The sequence below is a fragment of the Mus caroli genome, unplaced genomic scaffold (assembly GCF_978045245.1).
Source record: "Mus caroli unplaced genomic scaffold, Mus_caroli_1 scaffold_3, whole genome shotgun sequence".
NCBI classification, from domain to species: Eukaryota; Metazoa; Chordata; class Mammalia; order Rodentia; family Muridae; genus Mus; species Mus caroli.
Genome location: NW_028227258.1, coordinates 54456090 through 54476991, shown reverse-complemented (window position 1 = coordinate 54476991; position 20902 = coordinate 54456090). Strand labels below are relative to the sequence as shown.

Sequence of the window (20902 nt, the reverse complement as noted above, 5' to 3'; positions counted from 1 at the left end):
AAGGCAGATAGAAAGGCTGACTTGAGTAGCAACTCTATCAATGACCAACAACAGGATACTAGGCTGAGTCTCTTAAGCTGTGGTATAGCTTAAAGCGTCTTATTTGTTTCTACCACAAGGAGGTTGTCTTTGCCATAATTCTTCCCAGATAAGAAAATTGTTGGCTGTCTTTGGCTTTCATTATGATCTTCCCACAAAGAGTCATTGTCTGGAACAGGATGAATCAAAGTATTGTCCTTCACTGGGCACATTTTAACAAGCTTTTGTCTATTTCATTTCCCCTTTTTATTTATTGCCCAACACTGCAGAAACAACATATCACTATCCTAAAAGGAAGTAAAAGGAAGTTAGCCTTTCTTACCATTGTGCCGTTCACATTAGAGTGGCATCTGTCATGTAGTAATAGAAAGTGCTTGGAGTTTATGGTGACTGATAATTAACTGGGGTATATGTGTCCTTCATCAGTCACCAGTGCCGCCACCTCTCATGAGATCCCTGTGCTTGGTGTCAGGGGATGTAGTGAGACCACAGGGAAGAGTCCAAGCTTTGGTTGCCTGGCTCTGGATATGGCTTTATAAGGAGCCAAGCTTCCCCAGGTCTCAGTTTTCAGGAAGTAGTAATATCTGTTTCATGAAGTTTGCATGTGAACTAAGTAAGAAAATGCATGTTCATTACTTGTAATTTGAACTGGAAGTGTTTCTGCTTGTATAGGCATCTGCTTGTAGTCACAGCTGCTTGAAAGGTTTAGGCAAAAGGATCACTGAGCCCAGGATTTTGAGACCCATCTGGGCTATACAGGGAGACCTATTATAAAAGGCAAGGAACCTACCATTGTATCCCCTTCCACTACCTATACTGCCTGGATGGGCTTCAGTGGGAAAGGATGTACCTATTCTTGCTGGGATAGGTGTCTCAGGGTTGGGGGTACCGAAGGGAGACACCCTATTCTCTGAGGAGAAGGGGAGAGAGCTGTGGGCAGAGGGACTTGTAAGGTTGGACTTGAAGGAGGAGAGCTGTAATTTGGATGTAAAGAGAATAAAAATATTGAGAAAGATACACTGAATACATGTACAAAATCTCAAATCATAAATGAAAATTAATAAAAATTGAAAAATGCAAGGGATGAAACCAAAAATAGTTTGACACATAAGGTGACCATACAGTGGGTGCTGGAGAAAAAAAAAGAAAAATATTCTTATTGCATGAAGACTATTTTAAGTGTAAGTAAGAGAAACACACTTGAGTGCTTTAAGGAGTAAGGAGATTTGCTTAGAGGTAGCAGAGTTTTATAGACTTTAAAGGCAGAAACATCTGGCCTTGTGAGCGAGCTAGACTTAGGAACTATGAAGTTATTGGTAAGTGCTTTCACTTAGTCCCACACTCTAGCTGCTGCATTTAAAGCATCTGTGTCCTCTCCTTATGTACAAACTCTTCTATAGCTCTGGAGCTTAAACACTACAGAATCTGTCACTCTTAGTTAATAACAGACCAACCGTCTTTGCTCTAAATTGTGAATTCAAGGAGATGATATTATAATCTGCTCCACTAAATCTAATGACCTGTCAATTGTATAACCATGTGAGGGATGACATAAACTGGCGCCACCACTATTTTAAGTACAGTACGTGTTCACAAAAAAGGATCATGCTAGCTCATTTTCTGGGCAGACACTCTATGATATATTCACTGCACCTCCATGATGAGTCTACTGCACAGTTGTTAACCCTGCAAACAGAGCAGCACTGGACCTTCAGCAGAAGTAGGATGATGTCTGAGCTTCCAGTTTTGGACAAGCCAAGCTGCACTGCGTATGCTCAGGACTCCAGGAGTCATGGTGGCTCCTTTCTGAGAATGGTTACTAGGTTATAGACATTTGTAAAAGTCCTCATCTTGTCCTGTGCACCGAAATCCAGACATTTGCTCCTTACAGCCATCATGCAGATGTACACAGGCAGGTGGAAGACTGTAAGTAGTGTGGCTGGCTCCATGCTCACACAGTGCTTCCACCTTTCACTGGAGGCAGATGGTGTTTTTACATTGAGAAAGTGTTTTTCACCAAATTCTCTCTCTCTCTCTCTCTCTCTCTCTCTCTCTCTCTCTCTCTCTCTCTCTCTCTCTCTCTCACACACACACACACATAACCCAAGGGAATTCATGCTTTGACTGTTGATTTTATTTTTAGTACTTTAGGTAATTCAAGACGAGCTTTGCAAGGAGCAGAGAAGACTCTTCTGGGCCCTGGAAAAGCTGATAGGGACAAGTTCATGCCTAGTTTCTTCATACCAGATTATTTTGAGGTCCATTTGGAAGTTGTGTTGGAATAAGATTACATTTGGGCTGTGCCAGAAGGCATTTTGATTATTCTCTTGGCACAGGTGACACAGAATCCATTGCTTCAGAGCCTCTCTTCCAGTTCCTATTTCCACTGTATAGAGGAGCATTTACTTGCTGAAGATCTGAAACAGAGGCCATGCAACCTGAGAAACACAGCACAGAGTGGTGAGTTGGGACCCACATGAGGAGGCAAGTTTCTGCTAGAAGTAAAGTGTGAACATAGTGACCTTGATTATGGGTTAGATCAGAGGGCAATTCTATGCTCAGGATTAAGAAATTATATCAACTCATATTCTCACACATTTCCCTGTCTTCACATCTTGCCTCAAAGCCAGCTGGACTTGGAATGAAAAAAGCCATTTTTTTTTCTCCAAATAAGTCATTAAAATTTATTTAGTGAGTACCTACTATGTAAAAAAAGAGAAAGATCTAGGTAGAAATAAGCTTTGATATGAAGAAAAATATGTATAGTGACACGAGAGTAGTGTTGACTCTTTTTGTTAAATATCCTCAGAGAGAGGTAAGTGAGATAACAAAGAACAGCCCTATAGAGACATATATGTTTATGGTAAAGGTTAGCATAATTTCTGTAGACTGCTACACACCTCAAAGACTTAACAAACTTGGAACCTGCTTCTAAGAATGCCTGATTTTCTCTAGAGGCATCTCATCCCTGGCATGGAAGTTGAGGAGTGTTCAATGACTCTAATTTGAGCAAGAGCAGTGGGATGAAGTGGGGAGAGTCTTCCTTGGCAATGGATGTAAGAATGTTAGGGTTCCCTTTGAGTTGATGGAGGGACATTTGCATGCCCTTGGCATATCCCTGGTTTTACATACTTGTGCTGTACACTAAGAGGGCATTCTTCAGGGTAGAGGTCAGAGGGAATTGGCCCTGGTTGCAGAAAGAGCCAGTGAAGTCATCCATATCAAGGGTCCATAGCATGGCACCTCCCAGGTTGTTCTGTTTAAGCCATTCAGCCTGTTGGAGGACAGAGGATAACAAGAGTCATTTGATTTCTTGAAATTCAGGCTTGGGCCTCAGAATTTCCAAAGGACTGACTTTACCTTGATGCGAAAACTCTTGACATTATCATAGCCAACCCATTTGTTACCCTGATAGGCATAGGGTACTTCCTGCGCAGAATCCCAGGCTTCAGTGGCTCCATCATTCAGGAAGGAGCAAATCTTCAAGAGATACAGTTCAAGAGATAAAGACCATCTAAATATTATGTCATGTAAGAGACAAAGATACACTAGTTTTTCTTCCTTTAATGTATGTATCCAATGGGGGCAGTTCTCCTTATTTTCTGGTAGGTTTTATTTGGAGTTAAGCAGCTTGAGATATTTCTCTTTTTGTGATGCTGGGGATGAAACTCATGGTATCGCTCATTTTACGTAAGTACTCTGCAACTGAACCCTATCCTTAGTCCATGTTTTTTTTTTTTTATCATTTGTTTGCTTTTTGGCATAGAGTCTCAGTATATAGCTAAGACTTCAACCTGTTGACCCCTTTGCCTCTGCCTTCTGAAAGTTAATATTACAGATGTGAGGCACCATAGCTGACAGAAATATTTGTGGCATATAATTGTATATTTTGATGCATTTAAAAGTGTATGGTGCTAGAGACTGAAGCCAGGACCATAGAGCAAGAGCTAGACCACTGAGTAACATCCTCAGCTCAGGCTATTTTTCAAATACTCATTTACCATCAATATTTTAGGGTTGGATTTTTAGAATCTGTAGTAATAGAGGAATATGTTCATTTATCCCTTTATTTTTCCATATAAATAGACTTAAGAATGTTGTCTGTTGTGTGGAGAGATATTGTATATTAAGCACTCCTCATTTTATTAAATATAGATTATAAATGCAATACTTTTATGAGTTTGGAATGATGCTCTTCTTAGATCAGGTAGATACTAAACATATGAATAGTAGATTCCTATCCATTGATCTTCAGGCTACAGTACAGCTCTGGGCCTGATACAGAGCACTGTGCAGACAACCTACTGACCTCATAATAGGCCCAAGTGCCAGGCTCTTCTGTGTAGGGCCCTAGTGTACCAGCACTAGCAGTAGGAGCACTTATTCCAGTGTTGGAGGGGTCACTCAGGGTGAAGGTTTGTCCATATGCTGGGAATCCAACAATGAGCTTCTCAGGTGCTGCCCCATTTTCATTCCAGTAGGTCATGATGTAATCCTACAGTGGCAGAAGGTTAGTTATAGGCCCTAGTAAGACCTGTGCTGGGTTATATTACTTCCCTGTTCTTACTGCTCAAATTATATGTTAATAGTTTATTAGTTTTCTTTCCAAAATACTTCACTGAAGTTGTAGTTAATGTGGTATTAGAAGAATATTGCATACTCAAAATTTGTTTTTTTATTTTGTAATGAATCTTTTACGATCTGGACCACTTCTAGTCTGCATTTGGGTCTGTATATAGTCTTACCACATTGAGGAGGGTGTTGATGCCAGTGTCATTTAGGGATTTGTAGAGTGGGCTGTTTTCCCCAGTATAGCCATCTTGGGAGCCATGGAGATTGTAAGTCATGACCTGGATGTAGTCTAGGAAGCTGTGGATGAAGGTTGTTGTTTAAATAATTTCTGATGGCCATTTGTCATAATGAGGTCAGAAAAATCCACCCATTCAAAGACTGTAAACAAAGCTCATGCATAGAAAAACATCCCAAGAATTAAGATCCTCTGCTTATGCTCTTTCAGGAGTTCCAGAATAAGGTAGATCACTTACTGTGATAATTGAGGGATCTCATAGCCAGATTGGATGGTAGAGATGACACCAGATACTGTGGCAGTGACCATCAGCCTAGGGCTCTTGTTTTCAATGGCTTCCAGTTCAAAAGCCTCACGTATTTTCTACAGGATATTAAAATAGAGTATATCACATATTCATTTCAGCCCCTCTAATAACATAAGTACACATTTTAAAAAATACTTCTATATTTTGTTTTATCTTACTCTGTCATTATCTCAACAAAGTCAATAGAACAACCATCTAATAATCATGGGTTTAGAAAATTTCACTATGTCCTATCTTAAGTTAGTAGCCAGTCATCCAAAATCTAGGTCTCGGATGACTGATAGCTCTGCCACCATCACCACATTCTGAAGCATCATTTGCTGCAGTTCCCTATATCCAGATTTCAGTGGTGGAGAAAGTTCCTTCTACTTTCTCAGTAGCTGAAGTATGTCATAGGGCCAACATCTCATCAAATGCAATGCAAAGTTTTCTAAGAAAGAAGGTGGAGGTTGCTGGATGATAGGCACAGTTCAGTGCCAGATGATAACCTACTTGTACTTTGTGTGATACTAGTCTTAATATGAACTACTGGCACCAGCTCTTATAGTTGCATTATTTGGGAGTGCTATGGTCAACTTCCAACAGAATACCCATGGAAATAGTCATGCTTACAAGTGGTCAAGAGACTAGGACATTTTATTAGATGAACAGGCCTTATAAGAAGGGTGTTAGAGCTGTTTTAAAATATTAACTCCACATATTACAAGGTTTCTGACTTTATATTATGCTGTTTTGTGGACAGACTATAGCTTTTTTTTCTGGAGACACATTTTAATTAAAAATAGGGATAATCTGCAGAAGCCAGGAAACCAGAAAGGGGCTATTGAGGTATAAGGAAGAAAAAATGAGCCCAAGAGATGGGGCATAGAATAGTAAAAAACAGCCTGGAGGAGAAAGTGAGAAAAATGGAGAAGGGTTAAGTGGCGGGGGGGGGGGAGGGGGGAGGGTTGTGTGGAGTTGAATGTTAGTGTAGTATACAGTAGGTAACAGAAAGGATAACTAACACTAAGGATGTTTGACAAAACCATGTAGAAACCCACTTCTTTATAAGCTTCCTAAAATACAGCACCACCAACAAAAAAGCTTAACTGGAGTTACCTACATAGGCAATAGTATAAGGCTCCTTCCAGAAGCCATAGGTTATTAAAAACCTAGTGCCACATTTGGAATACTAGTTTTTAAGTAGTTGGTCAGGGGGTCCCAGAGACCTGCAGGACAATACAGCCTATTGCTGCTGGTTACCCATAGAACTTGATGATGAGATCCTATCACTAAGAGCACCACTTTGCTCATATGACATAGAAAAGTCAAACTAGTAGTGACTTAGAAGTATTTCCCTGATGGCTACCAGAAGGTACATTGAAGTCTGGTGGTGGAGAAAGCCATTAAAAGACTTACCCAGATAGGAGGCTCTTACTAGCTACAGTAACAACTGCACTGGAAAGATATTCGGACTAGTGCAGCATAGGCATGAGTGTTATGGGGGTAATCAACACCTTTTTCACTGAACATAACTCCTGCTCCACAGAGGGGTACTCAGGTCTGGTACTGTCAAAATGAACAAGAATCTGTAGATGGGGACTCATAGACCCTTCTAATACTTAGGAAAATGTTATAAAGCTACCTCCTAAGTAACTTATCCTTGTACCCACAGATTAGTGCAACTTTCATATCTCATCAGGGAAGATTCTTCATGCAAATGCAAATGACAGTTATTCTAGACTCAAAACTGGTGAAAATGCAGAGAATAATTCACCATAGAGTGTTGTGCCTGAAAGGATCACACCTCATCTCCCAAAGGCTCAGGTAACATTGCAGAAAAGGGGTGCAAATATTGTAAGAATTGGGGACTATTATTGAAAAATAATGTCTTTCGGCTGTGATGGATCTGTTGCAGCCACAAATTCACAATCATTGTGGTTGTCCGCACAAGACCAGCACAAGACCAAGCCAATTGACACTTCATTATGGAGAGGAAAGGGTTTCAGGTGGTCTCACCTTTAGTTGAGGAGCTATTGGCTATGATAGAAAAGAGAACTAGTTTTCCTCAGTAGTATAGTTCATGGCAGTTTGCTCATGCTCCAGTAGATGGAGGCACACACATTTAAATATGAGCAGCAGTCAATGGATTCAAAACCAAAATCCTGAAGTTGTATGTGGGATGAAGAAAGTCTGGGGAGAATTGGAAAGGTTTAATGGTGGAGAAGTCAATGAATATGATCTAAGTACATTTATTTATGTGTGAGATTATCAAAGAATAGATAGAAACTGAAAAATAAAGTAGTGGAATTACTGTATCTGATACTTAGAGCTTTGGACAAAATTAAACTGGTTGACTCAGTATTACTTTGTGTTGAAACTATCCAGAGGCTGCCTGATGATATGGGGCCATATGGAAAGAATCTGTCTCTGTGGATATAGGACAGTGGTAGAGCAATCTGCTAAAAAGTGAAAAATAAAAGTTATGAATGGAATAAATTAAAAGCCATTTGTGGTCTTTGACTTTATAATTTATTCCTTTTACTTGGTGGCCATCTCTCTTGCTGATAATACCAGTTCATTAAGTCAAGTTCTTTCCCATGAACCCTAGATCTCTATTTATCCAATGCATTCTGGCCACTCAGATATGTCATAGTCATTAGGTTTAGAGGTATAGGAACCAGCTCTTTCCCCTCCAAGACACTCCTTTGTTGTATTTATCATCTTAACATATTTATGCTCACATAGTACTCTAATTCAGAAAGCTGGGGATAGTCTCTATTTTTACTTAAAATTGATCCCCATGTCTTATGGATTTCTGTCTTCAAATGTTTCTTTATATGCCCTCCTTCTTTCAGTGTAAAAGCATTGCTTTCCTGATGGTCTGTCCCTTAATTTATGTCAATAGGTTCCATTGGAACTTTATCTGCTTATTCTACCTTTTTTTGTGGCAAATATTAGAGGAATAAGTCAAACCCAAAAGTTTGGTTATATTTCTTCACTGTATACAATCCTTCAAAGGATTCCCTCAATTATCTTGAGGGAGCATTCCTAATTCTTTAGCTAAAGGACCCACATGATCAGATTCTTGCTTCCTGTGGAATCTCATAATCTTTCTCCCAGTCATGTGATCACTGATCTCTGTGTCTTCATTTGTGACATGTCCATTGTTATCTAATTGTGGACACCAGTGATTTTTCAAGACTGAGATTAGGCATCACTTACTGGGGAAGTTCTTTCTGATCCTGCCTCACATAAGCTTCTCTGGGGTTCTTTTGTACTCTGTGGACTTTCATCAAGGGACTTATAGTGAGTGTGCAGTTGTTGATTATGTTTCAGTCTTCTGCCTCACAGATATTTAAAGCTAAAGATTTTGCTTTATTCACATTTTTATGCCTAAACCCAATATGTGCCACAGAGCACATGTTACTCTATTAACATTAGATAGTCTCATGTAATTATTCCCAGAACTGAAGTCTGTAGTCAGATAGAACAGGTGGTTATATCCTGGGTTGCCTGTCTGTAGAATAAAGACCACAATGCTTATGGTAATCTTATCATAGAACACAGAGATCTGTGTAAGCTCCACCAGACAAAAGCCCAGCATAGAGTGGAGAGGCAATCAAGAAATTTTATCCTTAGTGGAGGAATTATTGGTAACTGATAGCTTTCAGGAAAAGTTAGCTTTCCTTATGGGTGTGGCCCCTGATAGGTGACACATGCTCCAGTGGATGGCCATACAGTCAAGAGTATATAGGTAGCACTAATTGGAATTGTGTGTGTGTGTGTGTTTATTATACAAAATTAGGTGGATATGGAATTAGGGATGGATCTGGTAAAAAATAAGGTAGAGGATATGATCAAAATACGATGTATGATATTCTTAAAGAACTAAAACATGCATTACATGGGAATAGAAATCATTGACTTTAAAACAATGTGATATATTTAGAATATAACTTATTGAATGGATATTCCATAAAGAAGAATCTTTGCCATTACTAAGATTTTATAATTCTAAATTCAGTTGTGTTTGGGCTTACTCTGTAACTACCGAAATTCTCCTTGGATCAAACAGACTTTGAGTCTTCTAAAGCTGAAGACATTTCCTTCTTTTCCTGCTTTCCTCACCTGTACCAGGACAGTGAAGAGATGTTTGTCCTTAGAAGGGCTCCCACGAGACCCAGGGTACTGCCAGTCCAGGTTCAGTCCATCAAACCCATACTGGCGCAGGAATTTGATGGCTGAGTTAATGAAAGTCTGTTGGTTGTGTGGAGTGGAGACCATGGCACTGAACCTGAGGGAGACCAAAAGAAGGCAGGGTAAGGCCTCTGTGATATTAACATATTGGGATTAAAACATTTTACAGGCCCAAGTCTGCCTCTGAGCTCTTCACTAGGATGTCTCAACGTGGTGCATACTTGTTCCTGTTTTTTACCTCATCCTCTCCTTGCAACCACTACTCTTGTCAGTTTCTGGAGTCAGCATTCCCTTTTGTTTGGTTATCCCCAACTATAACTATTCCCAAATTATTTTTGTTTTTCTGGATATCCAGCAATCTTAACTTACCATGTTCAAATACCCTCCAAGTTCATGTGCACTCAAAGAGGTCTTACTTATGAGTAGACTTCTCCAAAAGACAAAGAAGTTGTATAAGACCTTCCCAAGCCCTTGAAATGCTTTAGGAAGAGGCACCCTGAAATCAGGTAGCTAATGCTGAAATGGTGCTGTACTCAAATTTCCACTTGAATTTAATCATATGATGCCACAGTAATCTTTCCAGTATGTCCTGCTAATGATTAAGGTTCCTGTCAATTCACTGAGTTAACAGATTCACTTATGGAATACCTTCACTGATGTTGTGAAGTACTGCAGTAGAGGCCAGGCTGGGCTAGCATGCTTTTGATAGTAAATAAAAGAGTGGTTTTTCTAGAGAGAACTTACGGGGCAGGTCCAAAGTCCTGTCCTCCAATGGCCAGGAGGGTTTTCAGTTGTACGTTTCTTAAAAGCAAAAGGTAAAGAATGATTTCAAAATCCATGGATTCCTTTATTTAAAACAGATTTTATTTTTTAAAATTTGAAATCTTTATTGATAGAGTGAATACAAATGTTACAAACTTCATCAAAATTCAAGAGGGAGGACTCAGATGTTTTTTCATGTCAATAGTCAAGGTATTGCTCCTATTTAACTTCAGGATAGCTATTGTACATCTTTTTAAAATAGTAGGTCTATTTATTTTGTGGTCATTTAACATAGTAGGAAGAAATGTAACTCACTGGACTCAAACCTGGATTCAAAACATTGATACTGGATGTTTCTAGAAATTTTGTGTTTTCAAGTAAAAGAAAAAGATGGTGGGAAAAACACTAGAAAGTTCTAACAAACCCTGTTCAATCAGCATCAAAACAGCTTTGTTATGTAATATATTATTTGGGGTTGTCTTCATATGATACAACATACTCCAATACAATTTTCTTCCATTACCATAAACTTTCTTTGTGTTATCATAATTGTGGTCCAAGTTCTGGCCTGAAAATCTGAGTTGTAGAATTGGGGGGAGTCTTTTGGGGTGTGTAGTGATGGATAATAATTATGGTGGCTTTAACTTAAAAGTGTAATTAGCTCATGTTTTATTCTACTGTATACAATTATAAACATTGAACATTATTACACAGCCTTCTCACAATTAGTATAGGTTTGCTAGGCTAGAATGATACACATTCTTGAGAATACTGACTATGAATATCAACTCCCATAAGAATTAATTAGGGCTGTGAGAGAACATTTAAATTATAGGTTTATTGCACATTTCTTAGAGATTATGATTCTGTGTGCTGGGATAGGTACTGCACTCTTTTTTTCTTGTGGTTCATGTACTTTTGTTGCAAGAACTGCATGGACCATACTTGGCACAAAAGCCTGGAAAAAGAGTTTATTTCCAGTTTGGAATCACAGCATGTTTACCCATCTGTACTCATGACAGTGCCATTACTGTTGGAAAAAGTCATCTGATTCTCCTTTTGCTGATGTGGTTGAACTGAACAAATCTGTTGATTAGTAGAGATGAGATCTTACTTTGTTTAACCCAAAGAAGAACTCTATTAAGATACATCAACTCCTTCAATTCTTGGGCTCAATGATTTCTAAATTCTAATATCCTCTATTTCTTGTTTGCTGATGTAAGTAGCTGAGGTTGTTTGGGATTTTCTCTCCCCACTAACTTTCCAAAGAAGACAAAGAAGAAACATAGTCCTTATTTTTCACATGCTAGCTATGACAGTGATGTGACATATTGTCTACATTCTTGCTACTAAACATGTGGCTCCTAGAAAGGTCAGCATCATATGTCAGATTCTTACTAGAAACACACCATGTTTTCTGCAAGAAGAATAACAAAATGGTTAGACTGATGTCTCACACCATATTCAGAAATCAACTCAGAGTGACTAAAGAGCAAAGCATAAGACTTGAGATTATCAGTCTTCTAGAAAAAGGAATGAGGAGAGCCCTCTGAGAATGGTCTGGGCAGTGGCTTTTAAATATGATCTCCAAAGCACAGACAACAATTCCAAGAATAAATTGTGAAATGCTTCTGAAGAGAAAAAAACAACAGAATCAAAACATGAACTCAAGATTGTTGTTGTATTGATATTTTGGTTTTTTGAAAAAATGTAAAATTAGGTGGGTGGGTGAGAGGATCTTGGTGGACTTGGAGGAAGGAAAGTATCCGATCAAATTTGATTTTAAAGTCGTTTTCCCAAGTGGTTGTACAAGTTTGTACAGCAATGAAGAAGTGTTCCCCTTGTTCCACATTTATTGCCAGCATGTGCTATCTCTTGAATTTTTAATCATAGCCATTCTAATGGGTGTAAGATGGGATCTTAGAGTTGTTTTGATTTGCATATCCTTGATGACTGAGTACTTTGAACATTTTAAAAAGTGCTTCTTGGCCATTTAAGATTCCTCTGTTAAAAATTCTGTTTAACTCTGACCTCCATTTTCAAATTGAGCTATTTGGGTTGTTGGTGTCTAACTTCTTGAGTAATTTGTAAATTTTGGATATTAGACCTCTGTTAGATGTAGTGTTGGTGAAGACCTTTTCCCAATCTGTAGGTTGCAGTCTTGTCTTATTGACAGTAGTATCTTTTGCCTTACAGAAGTTTTGCAGTTTCATTAGAACCCATTTATCAATTGTTATTCTTAGAGCCTTGGCCATTGGTGTCCTGTTTAGGAAACTGTCTCCTGTTGGGGCATCTCCAGGATGAAACAGAGACTCAGGATAAAGGAGGTACCCAAGAATCAATGGGGCTGATTTTAGCTGTGACTCAAAACACTGGGGATATGGAACCTGAAGAGGCACCTTCTGAAGCCAGGCAGGAATTCCAGTGGATCAATAGAGACATCAACACACCCACAAAACTTTCAACTCAAAATTTAACCCATCTACAAGAAATGCAGGCATGGGGGATTGAACAGAGACAAAAGAAATGGCCAACCTATAACCTGCCCAATTTGAGACCCATCCCATGGATGAGCACCAATCCCTGACACTATTAATGATACTCTTTTATGCTTGCAGACAGGAGCCTAGCAAGAGGCTTCACCAGCAGCTGACTCAGACAGACACATGGACCCCACCAGCCAAACATTGGATGGAGTTTGGGGAATCTTATGGAAGAGTTGGGAGAAGCATTGAGGGACCGAGAGGAGATAGGAACTCCACAGTAAGACCAACATAATCAACTAGCCTGGGCCCTTGGGGGCTCTGAAAGACTGATCCACCAACCGAAGAGCATAGACCATCTGGATCTAGCCCCTTCCCCTATGATTAGCAGATGTGCAGCTTAGTTTTCATGTGGGTCCTGAACAACTGGAGCAGAGTATATCTCTAAAGCTGTTGCCTGACTGTGGAATTCATTTCCCTAAATCAGCTGTCTTGCCTGGCCATAGTGGGAGAAGAAGTGCTTAGCCCTGTAGAGACTTGATCTGCCAAGGTGGGGTGTGTGTGTGTCTGTGTGTGTGTGTGTGTGTGTGTGTGTGTGTGTGTGTGCCATTCTCTCAGAGGAGAAGGGGTGGGAGGAATGGTGGAGGGACTCTGGGAGGAGGAATGGGGAGGGGGACAGTGATTGTGATGGAAAGTGAATGAATATAAAAAGAAAAAGTAAAGAAAAATAGTGAGACAGGAAGAAAAAGTTCAAGAGACCTTTATGTAAAGACTATTCACCACAAAAAGGTGAGTGTGTGAAGTGAAAATATGCACTGAGGTCATGAACCATTCTAAAATGTAGGCAGCATTCAAAACTCTTGTCCTGTGTGATAAATATACACAAATGGTGTCAATAAAAAATTGATGACATTGGTTGGGTCCTCATCCCATGGATTTTGAACTACATTTTAAGGAGCATTAATACGTGTCAACTATTGACCCAAGAGACAACAAATCGACAGCTTTGCTATTCTCTGACCTGCTTTTTAGAGTATTTAAGGCTTGGTAGTCAGTCAAGTCATTCATGCTTCTCATGGTAACCTTGTTGTTCCGCATACCAGCAAAGGCATAGATGAGATGAGTACACAGGCAGGGGTCAATATCATCAGGATTGAAACTTCCCAATTTTGGTCTGTTCTGGGCTACATTATTATAGTAGCACATCAGCTGGTAGGCAGAGCCTGTGGGAGGTGAATAAGAATAGTGGCCTGATGCAGATGGCAATGACTTCTGTTGACAGTTTGGTTCTGCCTCTTTCCCTTGTGGTACTCAGCACAGCACCTGTTACCTAGGAGGAGGTGATTGATTCTAAGACTCTTAAGAAGACATTGTAGCTTAGACCTCAGGCACTGACTTGAAGCTGATAATTATGACTGTGACATTCATTTAGAAGATGAGTTAGAAATCATGTCACCATTCCTATGAAGCTCTACAAAGGCTGTTTGTTAGTGCTCAGGTGGGCATGCTACAGAGGACAGAACTGAAAGCTGAACTAAAACAGTCTATTCCCAACAGTGTAAACCCATCTCTTCCCCTCATTAGTTTATCTCTTGGAAATTTTTTTCAAATATTATAATATGAGGGTATAATTTAAAAATCACAAAGAAGGAAACTGCACTAGGAATAACTTGGAGATTTGAGACTTATAGTGGGGAAAAGTTTTGTAAACAATAAAACACAGAGCCATGACATACCCAGCTGAGGATTCAGCAGAAGTGCCAAACCTAGAGACAAAGAACAAATATTTAATGTCAAACAGCTGCTTGAATCCTTGGGAATCAGACTCAAAATTTCTGAGACCCATTCTCCTAGTCCTAGATCAGAGCATTCCAAGTGAAACATTACAGCTATTTCAAGGGGTGTTGTTTTCAGTGAATACACTTTTTAAATTCACTCTAATGCTTTAGTGGAAAATGTCAATGGCCAAACTTGTCCACCTTCTGTGTCCTAATTAGTTGTTATTGACTGTAAGGTATACTATCCACTAAACTAGTACCATCTCAAATGACTTTACTTCACTTTACTTAGTGATCACATTTTAGATTGTGTCTCACTTTCCAGAATTGGGGTGAGCCTAGCCTTCCAACAGTCAAGCCATCTGCTAAAGCAGAGAACAGTATTCCTACCAGTTTGAATTTTGGGGGGGGGGTGGTTTTTCGAGACAGGGTTTCTCTGCATATTCCTGGCTGTCCTGGAACTCACTTTGTAGACCAGGCTGGCCTCGAACTCAGAAATCCGCCTGCTTCTGCCTCCCAAGTGCTGGAATTAAAGGCGTGTGCCACCACGCCCGGCAAAATGTGTATCCCAGGCTGGCCTTGAACTCGTGATCCTCCTGCCTCTGCCTTCTTCAGCAAATTCTACCGGCGTGCACCACCACAACCGGCTTTTTGGAGCATCTTTGAAGAGACTTTGGTAGAGGAACAAAGATATGTAGTTCCAGGTACCTGTCTTTGGCCACAACAGGGCAGGCAAAATGTCTCACAAATTAGCCCAGACTGGCCTTGAACTAGAGAACCTTCTCCTGCATTCCTTGATTACTGAGATGATAGGCCCAAACTATCACATAACCAGATTGCTTCTGGGTCTTTTACATGTTCAGTTCCAGTTTTCATTTGAGAAAGTTTCTGAAGCTTAATGAAGTTTACAAAGTACAAATTTGGAGCAACTAGTAAGATTTCAATGATTTGGCTCAACAACTACTGAATGAACTCTTTGAAGGGACACTTTTACTCCACCAATGACGCAGAGCTATGGAGGATAAATGAGTAATAATTCCGAGAAGAGTAGAGAGACAACATGAAGAGCTGCAACACAGTGCTGACTGATTTTCTTCTTTGCAAAGGCTAGTTCCAGGATAGAACCAAGTGAATATATTGCATTTACATTTATTTTTAAGGCAGGGGGTATAGGAAGATGAGGGGTGGGGTGAATGAGTGACTGGACAAAACAGGAACCAGCAGAAAAGTATTGTTAAAAGACTAACCTAGACTCAGAGCTCTCAGAAACTGAGCCACCAACCAGGCAGCATACACCAGCTGGTATGAGTCTCCCAACACACATAGAGCAGAGGAATGCTGGGTCTGGGTTCAATTCAGAGAAGATGCACTTAACCTCAAAAGACTTGAGGCCCCAGGGAGTGGGGAGTGGGGTGTGGAGTGTGGGCCTCTTGGAGATGGGGGGGAGAGCTATGGGATGTGGAACAATCAGAGGGTGGCCTGGGAGGGGGATAAAGTCTGGACTGTAAAAAAAGATTAAAGAATAGAAAAAAATTCCAACCCCCCTTCTTTGGCAAGAGTACATTGGAAAATTATGCACCTAACATTTTGAATTATAACAGATATCTATGTTTGTATTTCATCATTCATATTACAAAAAAGTATTCTTAAAAATTGATGTCTTAAGGTTTCATTGCTGTGAAACGACACCATGACCAAGTCAACTCTTATAATGGAAAACATTTAGGGGCTGGCTTATAGGTTAGAGGTTCAGTCCATTATTATTATGGCAGGAAGCATGGCAGCATGCATGTAGGCTCTAGGAGCTGAAATTTCTACCTCTTGTTCCAAAAGCAGCTAGAAGAAGACTCAAATCCTTAGGCAAGTACAAGGAAGTTATTTTAAAGCCCACCCTCACAGTGACATACTTCCTCCAAAAAGGCCACAACTCCTAATTGTATCACTCCCTGGGCCATGCATATTCAAACTACCACAACTGAATTAAATTAAATTGAAATCTTCCTTCATGAGAGTTAATCACTTGTAAATTGTTGTGCCCTGAAGTTGAATAAACACTTCTATTAGTAAAAAACAAAATGAGACCCTTTAAAGGCCATGCCTGTGTCATCAATGAAGGCAGAAGAGTCATCACAGCCTGTGGAGTTAGAAGAACAAGACATTGAATGATGGAAGAAAATTAAAGAATGGTAATACACAGAGCTGTAGAGTGAGAATACCTCATGGTTGTCAGATCCTGAGAACAACAACAACAAGACAGGCAGCATTAAGTCTCAATGTCTAATTAGCAACTCACCTGTGACAAGAATCAGCTTGGCCATGATGCTTTCAGGACTGCTTCAGCAGAGTCTCGGTTGGCTTTTTAAAACATTTAAGACCATAAGGTTTGTCAGATGGAAAGTGTTTGCTAGGGTGTGTACAGTTTCACTCACATATTGGCTCAGTTCCTTTAGTAATTCACTGCCACCACCTTTCCTGTTCTATGTGGCAAAACAATGACATATGGTTTACCACTTATCACAGGGCACACTCATTTCCTTTTTTTGGCAGTTCCCAATCACACAGCACCTGTTGAGATACTTCAGTTAAGATTTATTGTACTTATTTCATTTCTGACTTAAAATAATAAATAAAACCACTTCAAAGATACTGGCTGTTTTTTTTTCATTAAAGTATTTATTTTACTATTTAAAGACAATTTTTGAATATTCTTTATTTTTAAAATATTCTGCATGTATAGAATAAAATATGATTATAGCTTCCTCCCATTACCCACTCTAAATCTTCTAATCTCTACCACACATCCCTTCCTTTCGATTTATTTGTAGTAATATTTTTTCAATTTTTATTAGATATTTTCTTCCTTTACATTTCAAATGCTATCCCCAAAGTCCCCCTATACCCTCCCCCAACCCTGCTCCCCTACACACTCACTCCTACTTCTTGGCCCCGGCATTCCCCTGTACTGGGGCATATAAAGTTTGCAAGGCCAAGTGGCCTCTCCTCCCACTAATGAGCATCCACTTCTGTATTTGCCAGGCACTGGCATAACCTCACAAGAGACAGCTATATCAGGGTCCTGTCAGCAAAGTCTTTCTGGCATATGCAATAGTTTCTGGGTTTGGTGGTTGTATATGGGATGGATCCCTGAGTGGGGCAGTCCCTGGATGGTCTTTCACTCTGTCTTATCTCCGAACTTTGTCTCTGTACTTCCATGGGTCTTTTGTTCCCCATTCTAAGAAGGAGCGAAGTATTTTAGATGTTTTTTTATTATATGTTTTCTTCATTTACACTTCTTTTATTCTTTTATAGAGCATTTATTATATTTTTATGCTTTACACTTTTTTAGGGGGTGGGGTGGGGTGGGTTTTGAGAAAGGGTCTTGGTATAGCACTGGCTGTCCTGGAACATACTTTGTAGAAACTCAGAAATCCACCTGCCTCTGCCTTCCAAGTGCTGGGATTAAAAAAGTATGCCACCACAGCCCAGCTGCTTTACACTTTTAATTAGCAGCACATATTTTGTCAAGAAATATGTAATTAATATTATTTATTGACTTGCTTATTTTTAAATTATTTTTAAATATTTTATTAGGTATTTTCCTCATTTACATTTCCAGTGGTATCCCAAAAGTCCCCCATACCCTGCCCCCTACTCCACTACCCACCCATTCCCACTTTTTGGCCCTGGCATTCCCCTGTTCTGGGGCATATAATGTTTGCATGTCGAATGGGCCTCTCATTCCAGTGATGGCCGACTAGGCCATCTTTTGATACATATGCAGCTAAAGTCAAGAGCTCCGGGGTACTGGTTATAAGGGTTGCAGATCTCTTTAGCTCCTTGGATACTCTCTCTAGATCCTCCATTGGGGGTCCTGTGATCCATCCAATAGCTGACTGTGAGCATCCACTTCTGTGTTTGCTAGGCCCCAGCCTAGTCTCACAAGAGACAGCTATATCTGGGTCCTTTCAGCAAACACTTGCTAGTGTATGCAATGGTGTCATCATTTGGAGGATAATTATGGGATGGATCCCTGGATATGGCAGTCTCTAGATGGTCCATACTTTTGTCTCAGCTCCAAACTTTGTCTCTGTAACTCCTTCCATGGGTGATTGTTTCCAATTCTTTTTTTTTTTTTTTTTAAGATTTATTTATTTATTATATGTAAGTACACTGTAGCTATCCAGACACTCCAGAAGAGGGCGCCAGATCTTGTTACGGATGGTTGTTAGCCACCATGTGGTTGCTGGGATTTGAACTCTGGACCTTTGGAAGAGCAGTCGGGTGCTCTTACCCACTGAGCCATCTCACCAGCCCTTGTTCCCAATTCTAAGAAGGGGCAAAGTGTCCACATTTGGTCTTCGTTCTTCAGTTTCATGTGTTTCGCAAATTGTATCTTATATCTTAGGTATTCTAAGTTTCTGGGCTAATATTCACTTATCAGTGAGTACATATCATGTGAGTTCTTTTGTGGTTGGGTTACCTCACTTACGATGATGCCCTCCAGGTCCAGCCGTTTGCCTAGGAATTTCATAAATTCATTCTTTTAAATAGCTGAGTAGTATGCCATTGTGTAAATGTACCACATTTTTTGTATCCATTCTTCTGAGGAAAGGCATCAGGGTTCTTTCCAGCTTTTGGCTATTATAAATAAGGCTGCTATGAACAGTGGAACATGTGTCCTTCTTACCGGTTGGGACATCTTCTGGATATATGCCCAGGAGAGGTATTGCGGGATCCTCTGGTAGTACTATGTCCAATTTTCTGAGGACCCGCCAGACTGATTTCCAGAGTGGTTGGTGTGAGATGGAATCTCAGGGTTGATTTTGTTTTGGCATAGTCTCACAAGAGACAGATCTATCTGGGTCCTTTCAGCAAAATCTTGCTAGTGTATGCAATGGTGGGTTTAGCACAGAGGTCTATCACACCTTCAAGGAAGACCTAATTCCAATTCTCCTTAAACTATTCCACAAAATAGAAACAGAAGGTACTCTACCCAATTCATTCTATGAAGCCACAATTACTCTGACACCTAAACCACACAAAGACCCAACATAGAAAAAAAAAAAAACTTCACACCAATTTCCCTTATCGATGCAAAAATACTCAATAAACTTCTCGCAAACCAAATCCAAGAACACATCAAAATGATCATCCATCATGATCAAGTAGGCTTCATCTCAGGGTTTCAGGGATGGTGTAATATACAGAAATCCATCAATGTAATCCACTATATAAACAAACTCAAAGACAAAAACCACATGATCATCTCATTAGATGTTGAAAAAGCATTTGACAAAATCCAACACCCATTCATAATAAAAGTCTTGGAAAGATCAGGAATTCAAGGCCCATACCTAAACACAATAAAAGCAATCTACAGCAAACCAGTAGCCAACATCAAACTAAAGGGAGAGAAACTTGAAGCAATCCCACTAAAATCAGGGAGTAGACAAGGCTTCCCACTTTCTCCTTACCTATTCAATATAGTACTTGAAGTCCTAGCCAGAGCAATTATGCAACAAAAGGAGATCAAGGGAATACACATTGAAAAGGAAGAGGTCAAAATATCACTATTTGCAGATAATATGATAGTATATATAAGTGATCCTAAAAATTCCACCATAGAACTCCTAAACCTGAATAAAAAAAAACAAAACTTGAGTGAAGTAGCTGGATATGAAATTAACTCAAACAAATCACTGGCCTTTCTCTACACAAAGGATAAACAGGCTGAGAAAGAAATTAGGGAAACAACACTCTTCACAATAGTCACAAATAATATAAAATACCTTGGTGTGACTCTAACTAAGAAAGTGAAAGATCTGTATGATAAGAACTTCAAGTCTCTGAAGAAAGAAATCAAAGGTCTTAGAAGATGGAAGGATCTCCCGTGCTCAAGGATTGGCAGGATTAATATAGTAAAAATGGCTGTCCTACCAAAAGCAATCTACAGATTCCATGCATTCCCCATTAAAATTCCAACACAATTCTTCACAGAGTAAGAAAGGGCAATTTGTAAATTCATGTGGAATAGCAAAAAACCCCAGGATAGCAAAAACTATTCTCAACAATAAAAGAACTTCTGGTGGAATCACCAAGCCTGACCTTAAGCTGTGCTACAGAGCAAAAACTGCATGGCACTGGTACAATGACAGACATGTAGATCAATGGAATAGATTGAAGACCCAGAAATGATCCCACACACCTATGGTCACTTGATCTTTGACAAGGGAGCTAAAACTGTGCAGTGGAAAAAAGAGGGTTTTTTCCCACTCTGACCACTGAAACTCAGGAGAGAGCTATTCTCCCAGTTCTGCTGATAGAGTCTAACGTAATCACCTGAGGAACAAGTTCTAACCAGAGACAACTATAATAACTAACTCCAGAGATGACCAGATGGTGAAAGGCAAATGTAAGAATCTTACTAACAGAAACCAAGACTACTCACCATCATCAGAACACAGCACTCCCACCCCACCCAGTCCTGAGCACCCCAACACATCCAAAAAGCTAGATCCAGATTTAAAAGCATATCGCATGATGATGG

General features: G+C 39.8%; 2 protein-coding genes across 4 annotated transcripts in view; one reads left to right on the top strand and one right to left on the bottom strand.

Annotated features, from left to right (window-relative positions):
- LOC110290865 (acidic mammalian chitinase) overlaps positions 1–20902 on the top strand; it is a 129557-nt gene that overhangs the window by 15448 nt on the left and 93207 nt on the right. Inside the window, exons 2-5 of one of the 3 annotated variants that reach the window (XR_002377535.3) lie at positions 2376–2499; positions 6808–6959; positions 9273–9454; positions 12713–13145. The exons of the other annotated variants lie outside the window; for them this stretch is intronic. The gene's annotated coding sequence lies outside the window, so the exon portion shown is untranslated. Of the gene's footprint in view, positions 1–2375; positions 2500–6807; positions 6960–9272; positions 9455–12712; positions 13146–20902 lie in introns of those variants that run through there. 3 annotated transcript variants of the gene reach the window in all.
- Positions 2359–16688, bottom strand: LOC110291157 (chitinase-like protein 3). The gene is made up of 11 exons (XM_021158135.2): positions 16649–16688; positions 14314–14343; positions 13599–13800; positions 10077–10133; positions 9264–9429; positions 5085–5209; positions 4785–4908; positions 4349–4534; positions 3400–3519; positions 3172–3313; positions 2359–2477 (listed from the first exon to the last, which is right to left on the bottom strand). Exons 1-11 carry the CDS (start codon positions 16671–16673, stop codon positions 2359–2361), a joined length of 1296 nt encoding a protein of 431 aa, XP_021013794.1. The 5' UTR covers positions 16674–16688.

What these genes read in the sequence shown, in the direction of transcription:
- LOC110291157 (XM_021158135.2), bottom strand. Translation starts at nt 16,673, where the DNA reads ATGGCCAAGCTGATTCTTGTCACAG. An exon ending in GAGATCCCTCAATTATCACA is followed by an intron (nt 4,909 to 5,084) that starts GTAAGTGATCTA and finishes CTTCATCCACAG; the next exon opens with CTTCCTAGACTACATCCAGG. An exon ending in CCTCTTAGTGTACAGCACAA is followed by an intron (nt 2,478 to 3,171) that starts GTATGTAAAACC and finishes TGTGTTTCTCAG; the next exon opens with GTTGCATGGCCTCTGTTTCA.